The sequence below is a fragment of the Eucyclogobius newberryi genome, unplaced genomic scaffold (assembly GCF_026437365.1).
Source record: "Eucyclogobius newberryi isolate DKJ021-1_F unplaced genomic scaffold, fEucNew1.0.hap1 SCAF_9, whole genome shotgun sequence".
In the NCBI taxonomy this organism is placed as follows: domain Eukaryota; kingdom Metazoa; phylum Chordata; class Actinopteri; order Gobiiformes; family Gobiidae; genus Eucyclogobius; species Eucyclogobius newberryi.
Window position 1 is genome coordinate 31,795,549 of NW_027316532.1, and position 12,491 is coordinate 31,808,039.

General features: G+C 41.1%; 1 protein-coding gene across 2 annotated transcripts in view; it reads left to right on the forward strand.

The window, feature by feature from the left end:
* agbl4 (AGBL carboxypeptidase 4) overlaps nucleotides 1-12,491 on the forward strand; it is a 227,709-nt gene that overhangs the window by 15,318 nt on the left and 199,900 nt on the right. The window contains exon 3 of one of the 2 annotated variants that reach the window (XM_072438010.1): nucleotides 2,611-2,735. In XM_072438010.1, the coding sequence (XP_072294111.1) occupies nucleotides 2,611-2,735 (125 nt within the window). Of the gene's footprint in view, nucleotides 1-2,610; nucleotides 2,736-4,235; nucleotides 4,266-12,491 lie in introns of those variants that run through there. The other variant, XM_072438011.1, reaches the window with a different exon arrangement.

Below are 12,491 nucleotides of genomic sequence, written 5' to 3' on the forward strand. Positions count from 1 at the left end.
GCCTGTGGCCCTGTGTAATGATGCAGCCTCATTCCCATTTTCACAACATTCTGGTGTTCATCTTCTCTTAGAATCAGAAAGGCACAAAGAGTAAACTTGTGAACCATTGTATTTGAATCTTTTTTTTTTTTTTTAACACCTGTAGCAACAGAACATTTCAACAGGACACGACTAAATATGGGGAAATGTGTCCACTACATTGGACCCATCCTTCAAACCGTGCTGATGGGACAACCTGTCAGGATTGACATTCGACCTATGGAGCATGTTTTGGGTTGATGGTGTAAACCGGAGTGCCCGGAGGAAACTCACACAGACATGAGGAGAAACATGCTAACTCCGCACAGAAAGGCTCTGTTCAGCCCATGGGTCGAATCTGCGACATTCTTGCTGTGAGGCAATTTTATTAAATACAGCCAGATATCTGATTGATTTAAAAGGGTCAAGTTTGAATATGGAGTTGGCTACCATAAAATTAAACCATAGATCAATGACATGTCATATTGCTGCAGCTCTGCGCACTGCACATGTAATTCTAACCTTGAGGCAGCAGTCATCTCTCACGTCAAGCTTTAGCATCAGGCTCAATAATGCAGCCACCCATGGTTGCTGTCTGTGCCACCCACACCGCAGTGCGCAGATGCTAAGGCAGTGGCTCCCAGGATTGTTCAGGTTTTGTCTAAAATACAAAATATTTTTTTAAATGGGAATGAGACAAGTTGCCACTATCTATACAATACCGTTTATGTAGTGTTTTTTTGTGCCTGTGCAAACTAACTATTAACTAACTATGCCTGTACAAACTAGCTATTACATTAACTTAATATTGTATTAAATGTAATCCCCAACCACCAGGACAAGCCCTAAAACCCAGCCCTGGTGTATGTATTTAATTTTTTCATTTTATAGTATATCACTATGTCTCTGTTATTCACTATGCAAATATAGAGCCTATTAACAGCAATCCTATAACAACAATAAGACATTTTCTAAACATAGGACAAGATCTTAGATGGCTTTGAAAAAGTCTTGTGAATGTACTGTTTCGCAACTGTATACCACTAATTATATTATTATTGATCATAGTGAAAAGCACTCTTTCCTCACAGCAAGAAGGTCTGGGTTTGAATCCTTGGCTGACTAAGTTTTAGTTGCTTATTCATCCCATTTTTGTGTAGGTTTCCCCAGGGTTCTCTCACTGAAACAAACGTGTACAGGAGGGTCGACTCTGGGGCCGTTGAACCTTAGGAGGTTGTTATCACTGTTACTAGACCTAATAGTGTGCTTTGGACAGTGTGAGGCCAGTGAATGTCTGTGAGTTGAGTGAAGGAGAAGATCATTCCATGACATGTGTGTAGACAGGTGCCTGCCTGCTTTGTGTTCGCTGCAGCTGGGTCCGGCACATCCGCCTTCTGCTTACTCTGGCCTTTATCTGCTCTCAATGCTTCTGGATTGCTCTGCCGCTGGCCATTAGCATCAGTAATACATTATATAAAATCATCTTTCATTTATTCTGTGGAGAAGGTTATTTAATGTTGTGTTACTTAAACAACAGTGCCAGAAAGTAAATAGAATAACATGAATGCAAATTGATAAGATACATTAAGTGTCAGACAGGTAAATGGTTTAAGTTCATAGCAGAGAAAACTACTTCTAAATTGTGTGTCTCACACCAAATCAAATTGTGAATAGGTTTACAAACTACTGTGCTATCATATTCCTGATGATATATTGTGACGTTATGAAATGTGGCCTATTGTAATATTTTGATATTTTGATGGTGAGGGGAGACAGACATAGATTCTTACTAATTGCTACTACTAAAGCCTAGAGCAACTTAACATTGGCTATGGAAGCTCTGCAAAGGCTAAAAACGGTGATGATGAAAAAGATAAGACGAGAAGAGTGGAAGCAGAACTTATAGCTATAACTTAAATAGCCGGAATCACTATACACTATACAAATAGTGTATAAGACACAGTGAAGCATCCTCTGGAACATCGTCAATTATATCTTTATTCTATATATTATTATGATGAAATGTTATTATTATAGTTAGTTATGGTCACACTTCTCTCACACTGTTTTACGGTTTGTGTATTTTGCAATTGCAAATATGTCATGTGTTTCTAAGTCATCTTTGACAGTTTATAGACAGCCGGGAATCTGATGTATAGACAGTACTCCCACTGGATTAATTATACTGTACAACTACACTCTGTTTATCCTTACATGATGTGTTAGTCTTTAATTTGGCATATTCACACATGTCGGTGGGTGGTTTGTCAATCCATATCACTGAATCCCCTTAAGGCCCACCTATTTTCCCATCCTTGCCTTATGTATTTCAATTGTAATTTTACAAATATTTTTTCCCCCGAAGCTTTCCAACAATATAGCATGTCTCTGTATCTTAAGAGAAACTCTTTCTCCATTGCAACAAAACCCTAAATCGTCCTTGATCAGGGACAGTGGGCATTAACAGGCTATCACTCTCTCTAAAATGTCTTTATGGTGGAATTATTCTTCAAGACTAGACAATGAACTGCAATTTAATTTAATTTATTTTTTGTTCTTAATGTTGAATTCATGTTTTACGCTTTTGTGCAGGAAATCTCGGGCATGTGGACTACATCAGTGACTTTGAGTTTGACCTTTTCATTCGACCTGACACCTGCAACCCACGCTTCAGGGTCTGGTTCAACTTCACTGTGGAAAATGTCAGAGAATCACAGGTCAGCTCTTTTTTTGTAAACAACTCGTACTAATACTGGCACTTTCCAAGAATTACATTTTACACATTTGGTACACACATTTTATAAAAAACAACAACTTGGACATTGGGTTACCAGTTTACCTGCTTATGAAGGCACAGGCAGTCAATGACACAAGACACAATGTCTGGTAGAAACCCGCAAAGATAAGATGAAAGCCAAAGTCACAGTGAGAGGATGAATGTGGAGCATACTGTTGCTTCTTTTCCTGTAGTGTCCTGCGCAGCCACAGCCTATCGGAGCCTATCGGAGGCTATCTGGCCTATCAGCCCATCTCCCTGCAGTGCTGTAGTCAGCACTAATCACATTTTATGGCTGTGAGATGAATGGGAGGCCTAGGCTTGAAGCCGGATCGATCCCAGGGCCAGATAGTCCACAAGCAGCAGGCTGCAGCTCGGGCCAACAGGATATTTGCTGTTGTGGCAAAAATAACAGAAATTGTATGAGAAAAAGTGACTGCTAGGCAGAGAATAAGATAGACAACAATAGATTATTAAAACTTGTGAGCACCTTCTTTCTGACTATAGCATTGGCACATTTATGATAAAGACAGTTTATTACTCCTCTGACCAGCACTCATATGAAGGCTTCCGCACCCACTTTAGCCTTGTATTCCTCCTGCATCCTTCTTCATCAGTCGTGTAAGTGTAATCTACTCAGTGGGTACTCTTCTGGTTATATACAAGGTGTGTGCAAGTGGCTCAATTAAGTTTGTGTCTGCAATCATCTGATTCCACATAAATCTTTAGTTAGCGTCCAAAGGGTTGTAATATCCAGACAAAAAGTGCTGAGAAATTAAATGGCGGCAGCCTAATGGTCTTAGTAAATAAAGGCTGTGCTGTAAAGATATCTGCAGGTTCTAGCCTGCTGGAGTGTTTCATCCAGCTAAGCCTTGCTAACTCTTAGTCTGAGCCAGGGGAATGGGGAACAGTAAAAGCCTGTGATATTGGAAGTGAGATGGCTATTTTGAAGGAATGTAAGCTGGTGAAACAGATTTGGTTGGCCTCAATCAGCTTAGCAGCTTTGTGGAAATTGGCGTCACTGTGTCACCGTGGTAAATGTCTCTTTTTAAATGTGCTTTTATTATTTAGTGTTTCTTGTCCAATGACTTGAATCAAAGAGCTGGTGAACATACTTGTTGCTGATCCTTAATATGTGTGTTATCAACATCTTGTATTTGTTACTTGATATGTACTGCACTGTATGCAGTTTTGAATTTTGCTCCTTCAATACAAGCAAATTTGTATAATACTTTTAGGGAATGGCAAAGGCATCCAAGGTTACAAAAGCATTTTCATCTCTAGGTTGATGTTGTGAAATCTTTTGGAGTAAAAAAACTAAAAAATGATATCCGAAATAAAATAGCTCTGTAAAAGTTGCCTATGGTTTATGCATTGAATTGTACATGTAACTCCTATCCCCTGTATTTCCTTTCTGCCTGTGTCTGTCACGAGCGGAATCGGTGGATGAGTTGATATGACACCCCATTGGGTAAGTTGATATGCCATTCCATTCTGCTGAAGGGCTGTGCTTGATGTCAGGCTCCGTGAAGGGCACGGCTGTGAGCTATTATCATAGGAGCCTTCGGGGAGCCATTGGTGGAAGACAGGCAGTAAAACCTAGTGCAAGTGCCTTCAACTCCAGCCACTGCTGCAGGGCTGATTTGTGCACCTCACCTGTCCAGGGATGGCACTGAGCATGGTGTTCACTCTGCATGATCAGCACTGAGGAAGAGCCAGGTATTACTCCATGTCTAAGCACATGCTCTGGAACAAAGCTTCGGACTTGTAAACTTGCATTGTGTAATTTAAAAAAAAAGGGTATTGAGTGATGCAGAAATAAATAGAGGGCTTAGACTTGTGTGGACTCTACCTTACTTTATATATTTTTCCTCATGTGGCAGGTCCTGCTTCAGGAAGCAGCCGCACATTTTCTAAAAAGACTGCTCCTCTATGGAGTCAGCACTAGAATAATGCATGTGGTTTATCAATCCATTCTTTCTTTTATTTTTGGCCCGTTTTAAGCACGGTTTATCAATCCCTCTGCAGCCACGGCTGCAGAGCTGCGGCGTGGTTAAATAGCCCAGCAGTTTCAGGAGCACGGCCATATAGCCTCATGGCTAACCCTAACCCTAACCTTAACCCTAACCCGGCGCGGTCTAACCCGGCGCAGTCAAATAGCCCAGCAGTTTCTGGAACCGAGGCACAAAAAACCCATGCAGTTTCGGCCGTGCGCTGCAGCTCTGTAGACACTCCCTTCTTTTAAATGGTAAACATCCTCAAAATGGTTGAACTAAAACCTATGAATAATGATAGCAGAATACTGCAAAAGATAGTGAACAAATTGCACTTAAATCTTGCATCTAGGAGGATATTCGTTGTTGTTGTTAATTATGACTACACATTCAATAAAAATATCTTAACTGTCAAACATTTGTGAAGCTTGTGAAGACTTTCTTGACATTTTTTTTTGTTCAGTTGAATACATTTACAACACAAAGAGTACAATATTATGATTCAAACATCACTTGTCAGTAATATAACATAATGTGAGCTAATTGAGTTAAAAGGCCTTCAGACAATTTTAATGGTGTGACATTTCTGAATGTATAATTTACTTATCACACTGAAAGATACATATTAATATTCTGATGTCTTTTCTCTGAGCTGAGAATATATCTCTAAAGGAGGAAGTAAAACGGAGACAAACAGATCAGGCAAAATGCTGTAATGGATGTGATCCACATTGATTTCTTTGTACAAAGAGACAGTCAGGGCTCAGCACAAGGTCCAGGGGCTGCACTTACCAGAAATGCCTGCTTCATGTAGCCTGCTCTCCTCTTCTAAATACAGCACAATGACTGCTCTTCTGGGAAGTCAGCCACAGGTTGTCATGTTTAACATCAATGCCAGTCTCCATAATTGGAGCTTATCTGAGCTAGTGGATCCATCAGCCCAGGATTGTGTTCTATAATGGACATAACTTCATCTACAACTGTGCGACATTTTCTCTAGTAGTAGTAGTAGTAGTAGTAGTAGCAGTAGTAGTTACTTTCAAATATTTTCAAATTGCACAGTAAGTAGACTACAGTAACCTCAACTGCACTTCACAAAAAGCTATTAAGAAATGTATTTTATGTAAACGTCTATGTGGACACGCGGCTTGGGCATCCAGAGTTTCTGCCCCGCGTTTTTGTGGCACAAATCCTGCGTCTTGAGCATCGGATGCGGTGCGTCGGGAGCGTTCGAGAGTCAGACGCTTTGAACGCTTTGGACGCGCGTACAGCACAGCCAGAGAAAAGTTGGAAAAGCTGATTTTTTTTTTTGCGGCAGAAGCGACGCAGCAACAAATCAGAGATTACATGCTAGTGACGTGCCTGCGCACTACCCGGAAAAAGGCCCAAAACAAACCCTGCAACGATAAAAAAAATCCTTGGAACAAATAAAGATATTCACTGAACTCTGCTCACCTCTGAAGTATCTGCGGGACACAGACAAGCTCCGGAGCCAATCGCCTCCGTTTTTGCACTTTGTAAAGTAAATACACCAAAGCCAATTCCTCCACCTGTTCTGCCATCGCACCAGGACAACAGCCAATGGACGAAAAGACCAAGAAGAGTTGATGTGTCTAAATGATTTCAGCATAATACTGCCTTCATCTGTTAGCTAAAACTAACATCCCCAGGCTATTCAAAGAGTGGAATAAAACAATCTCAAGATTTGTATGGCAAGGCAAAATACCTCATCCATTCAAAACTCTACAGCTATTAATAAAAAAATGAGTAGCTACGCTACTAAATATATTTTAAAAAAATGAGAAAGAGAAGGTAACCTTGTTTTGACAGCCGAAGAGTGGGAATGTATGACACAGTGTCAAAAGAATCCAATTTTCACAAGGAAATTATTACTGTTGGATGACTGTTTTGGGACTGTCCTGTTGCTGTCCTGTTGCTCAAAAAAAATGTTGGACATAGATCCACAAAGCGCTACAGATTGTCTATGACATTGCCATCCCACTCGATTTTAAGAGCTTATTTTGGCCTCAAAACGCCATGGACACAGTGAATGGATCCCTTTGGAACATACATCACTCCTTCCTAATGTTTTGGCCACACATCGAGGAGTACTCGACTCAACTGCTGATTGCGCATGTGGGTGCAATGAACATATAAGGGGAACAGAGTGAAGTTTTGAAAAAATATTCGATTTGCTTGATAAAATGGAAATCAAAACATTCACAAGTGGACTTCTTCCAAATATCGACAGGAAACAAGTTTAACTGGCTGCTTCAGCTGAACACATGGCTGTCCAAAGAGGATGCACCTAGAAGATTGCACTACATAGATATCTGCTTTCTATTCTGGAAACGAGAGGACCTGTTTAAGAGAAATGACCCACACCTATGCAGAGGTGGAGTGAGGGTGCTGACAGAGAACCTTCTCCACGCTCTCAGGCATTGGACTTGGCCTGGACAGGATTCCAAGCAGAGAGTTAGACAAGAGAGGAATGAGAGAAGAATTTCTGCTCCATCAGTCAGAGACCAAGCCAATATTTCAACATCAATAGCACCACAACCACAGCCTCCACCAAAGGATTCATCAGCAGCCACTCCACCACCACCAGCAAAGGATTCAGTCTAAACCAGACTTGGAGAGACTTATCCATGCATTTGTCTCCAGTAGATTAGACCACTGTAACGGCCTGCTCACTGGCCTTTCCAAATTAGATTTAAAACAGCTGTAGTACAACACTGCTGCTCGGGTCCTAACTAGAACCAGGAGGTACGATCACATTAGTCCTGTTCTCAGGTCTCAGATCAGATAATAGACTTTAAAGCAGCTTTGCTTGTACACGAGTCTCTCCATGGCCTAGCACCAAAGTACATCTCGGACATGTTAGTGCCATATGAACCATCTAGGACTCTTAGGACCTCAGGGACCGGCCTCCTGCTGGTGCCCAGAGTCAGGAATAAACATGGGGAATCTGCGTTTCAGTTTTATGCAACTAAAATCTGGACAGTCTTCCTGAAGATGTGAGACAGGCCTCTGCTCTGGCAATGTTCAAATCCAAGCTAAAAACGGTTTTCTTTAGCTGTGCATCTGACTGAAATGATTTTCTTTGCACTCTTCTATTTTATGTGATTTCTGTCATGTCTGTGATTTTACTTAAAGAATTTGACAGATAGCCACTTCAATTTCTTTAAATTAAAAGGTCTTTATTTTAAAAAATATTTACAATTCTAAAACAACTATTCAGTCACAATTACAATTGAACATGTAAATAATTCTGCTCGACACAATAGCCCATTGTGCCGGTGTCCGGAGCGGAGCCACAGAGCAGGTGCCAGGGGAGAGGGTTAGAACACACGCTGGTTAGATTGTCAGACGGCACTAAGGCCACTGTAAAGACCAGAGAGAGCCTGGCGCACCAACAAGAGCGAGTTTTAACACTAAAAGCTTTGGTCAAGTTTTGTCTGGGACATTAGTTTAGTGAAAGCTAAATCTAGGGATGGGGCGGACGAGACTAGGTCCGTCTTTTAAGATATAAAAGCGCCACACATAAGGTAGATACATCGACGAAAGAGTCGTCATAAGATACATATGCTCAGCAGACATGTATAGAGGCAGATAATGCGCTGACGTCTAGGGACGGTCAAACATTGGAAAGAATCAATCTAACAGTGATGTGCCCATCTTTGAGACACCTGTCATGCTGGCAATGTCAATTAAATATGGGAAAGAATATCTGGAGTGTCTGCCAGTGTGGTCCAATAGATTTGGTTTTCCATCTGGCAGATCACTAAGCATCGACAAAATGTATGATTCATATCAGCAAAATTGTTGAATTGAATTGAATGAATAGAAATTATGTTTTTTGTGATTTCTGCCATGTCTTTGTGATTTTAATGCTTTTTTTCCTGTTGTGTGAAACACTTTGAATGGCCTTGTGTACGAATTGTGCACTACAAATCATAACATAACATTTTGACTTAATTTGGAACTTGACAAATTAGACAGACTGTGGAATCAAATGTGCAGTGATTTTGTTTTGGGATTTTGTATTTAGTGCTACCTGTGTTTGTTTTATTTTTGGATTTTACTGGTTGTGTTCTATTCTGTTCTGTGTTTCATGTTTAATTTTCTTTAAAGAATTCCCACCAAAAAAGAAAATAATAAAGTAAGGATCCACACAGCAATTAGAGCTACCAATTTTGTAGTTCCAAATGTCTTCAGTGGTACTCGGTGTTTTTTGAGCACGTAGATTTAAATTACTCCACACATCACTGAAAAATACAAAGAATAATCTGAAATAAAAAAATTACCAGACTATGAATTATTATGATAAACCAACACTTTCCGAGCATATGAATAACTGGACTGTAAAAGGGCTGTACTTCTCTGCTTAGGCTTTTGTGTGTTGCTGTGGTGTTGTGTTGTCCTTCAGAGAGGAGGAGGACAGGTAGGTCTCTGAAGTGCTCCTGTATGATCAAGCCTTAATCATTGGTGACGTAGCTAGAAGTCTTCAGGACAGACATATGTGACCGGCCGTATGAAACCCAGTTACATGTCTACCCGGAGACATTTTGAGTTATTCACAGATTCTGAAAGTGTGAATTCAAAGCTTTCCAATGATGTCTCACTCATGTAGATCTGATAAAATTTGAGTAAGTTGTGGTCATTTGAATGTATACAACTCTCAAACCCATTCACTGAGAAAACGGCTTCCAAAGTTTCTCACTGGAGCGAGCCCAGAGTCACAGGGGGGCTCATTTGCATCTCATTGAGATAAGCCCTCCCCCCTGTCACACTGACACCACCTCCCCCTACAGCTGTCACTGAAGACTCAAGAGGAGTGTTGTTATTGATGGTAACTGGACTTGAATCAGAATTAGAAGTTACTATATTAAAATGGAAATACTTGGATTACAAAAGGCCCTGAATAGAATCAAAGAATCAGAATGAGAATAGGGTTCATTGCATTTGTCGATAAACATAATTCACAGGTGATTCAGTGCACCATTGATGATTCAACACAAACAACAAAAAAAGATAAGATAAAATAGCCTTTAATGTTACAACGCAGTAGATACAGGGGGAAAGGACAGTAACTTATAGGAAGTTTAAAAAACACTCTTAATAGAAGAACTCTTATAAACAGATGCCAGGGCCAGGTATACGAACTGCAACGGGTCCATGGCTTGAATATATGAGATATGAGATAATAGATATGATATGTACACCACCAGAGTCCAATTACATCAGAGATCACATCCTCATCCTCTTCTTTGTCTGTGCACTCTTCTGTGCTGTGACTCTCGGCTCTTGGCATCAAAGCTGTAAACAAATAACAGGACATTTAAGAAATGGCTAACTATTTCACATAAAACACTCATTAACTATTTTTTTTTTTTAACACAACGTGAGAGTTTCAATATAAATACCTGAAGTGCTGATAACTCTTGATCTTTGGAAGCCGTCTGAAGAAGTGGGATATTGAGGTGAGACTCAGGAGAGCTGTTTTCCACTACCTGATGACAAGGGCGACACTGTAAAAAAATGAGAACAGAAGAAACATATCTTAAGCAGAGAGCAGCACTGAAGTTTTGCCAGGCTAATGTTTACACATTACAGTAGTCAAATAATATAAACTAACCTCAGCGATGTCTTCCAAAGTGTCAACCCTGGTCTTCATGTATGCTCGCTTGATAAGTCCAAAGCCGCAATCAGGGGAGAATTTGGTGTGGCCAGCAATGAGGAAGTGGATGTCCATTGTGTAGTGAAGCTTGGCCCCGTCTGCAGAGGGTAGTAGACAGAGAGAGAAAAGGAGATTAGATTAATACATATGACATTTGATTAAGACGTATATGTCTCTATAATTGCTATTCTGCATTTGCACTATCATTAGTACCTGCTGTGCAAAGTCAAAGCTGTAATGCATCCTGATGTCTTTGCTTGCTGGCGGTGAGGGTCCGAAAGACAGCACATTAGATTCTGTTGTAGAGATCTGTGCGTGGCCTGCAGCTTCTGATGTGTGGGAGAAGCTGTTTCCACAGTGATCTGAAGCTTGATTTACAAACTGCAGGCTCACCTGAAAAACAGATGTTGCTTATGGTTAATTATACTCTAATCATTAAAACACAAAAATCACCAAAATAATGTTTTACACTTACCACGCTCCTTAGCAGACTTCACGTAGAGACAGGTCATGTCAGTCAGGGTGTCTTTGCCAATTCTGAAAAGGGGGATAAAAGGATTAGGGTTAACAGTAATATGGGAATAACACGCTTCACAGATAACAGTTCACATTGTGACGTTAACGGTGTATTTAAGATGCAAAACGCGGAGATATTGGGACATCTGCCCTCGGCTAGCGATGCTAGCTAGCTCACTTGAGATAACACTGCTCGTAAAAGCAAAACACTTGCAGAACAGCACACCAAAACATAAACATACACTCAAGTTTAAAACCGGCGCACATTAAAGTGATTAAAAGCGGGTGTTTTAGTCGCAAAGCTTACCTGGTTCAGCCGTCCTGTTGTCTCTTCCAACACCGTGCTCAGAGACACACAGGAAGCTGATAATGGCCAGGCTAGCGCGTGATTGGTTCGAGTGACGCAGTGCGTGCGTGACGTGCAACGTACGTAAGCCACGTGACCAGAAGTGGTATTGGGAGTTGTAGTTTTTTTCTCTTCCCACGCCGAAACAGACACAAAGCACGACCCACGGGTCAAGAAATACTACATAAGTATATAATTTGTACAGACAAAACGCCGAAAAATAACCCGATAACATAGCAAAGTTTAGCTTACAACTTAGCTCCGAATATCTGCGTTTAGCTCCGGGCTGCGGGGGTAACAGCCGGTTTAGCACCATAAAATAGACACAAAGCACGACCCACACAACCCGCGGGCCAACCCACGCTGAAAAATAACCCGATAACATGGTGATAACAGCAAGTAGTCACATTAAGCCCGTATTGCAGAGTGCACTGAAGCAACATGTTAGCTTAGCATTAGCTCCACCGGAGCAGACAAGTAAGATTCTAAAGTGATCACGAGACCGCCTTAAAACACAGCGTTAAAGCAATAATTTAGTAGTAAAGTAAAAGTGTACCTGAGTAAACAGTTCCGTTGCAATGTAGTCCAGGAAATGTAAGCTCTGAAGACTGTGCTCTGCAGACGGTCTGGAGTAATGAGAGAAGCACACAGGGCACGCAGAGCACGCAGCTGTAGCCATGCGGATCACAGCTGATTGGTGGAAAATGTAAACAACACGTTGGCTAGAAAAAGGTGATGCCCCCCAGGAGAGCAGGAAAAAGACCCGAAAACTCCACATTTTTAACAGCTTAATGTATACGTTTAAGACAACCAATAGTGTTATCTGAAGCACACAGGGGCTTATTCATAACTTCAACTAGCACATTCTGCAAAAAAACGAAAATCACAAATTTGGGGAAAAAAAAGTAAAATGCTGTTTTTCTCAGTTTCACCGAGGCCGACATGGTCCGACAATTCTCGTGGCGAGTCACATATGCTCTGTGCTGGGGGCCTGTGGAGAGCTACAAGGTGTGTGAGGCTGGCTAATCCACCTCTCATATCTGGTCCATCCATACGTCGGAACACACAGGCGACATGCTCAAACACATGTGCAAACGTGTGTCCCACCGTGTCAAAGTCTGTCATTGGTATTTAAGTGAATTGCTGCCCTTCGCTGTGGCT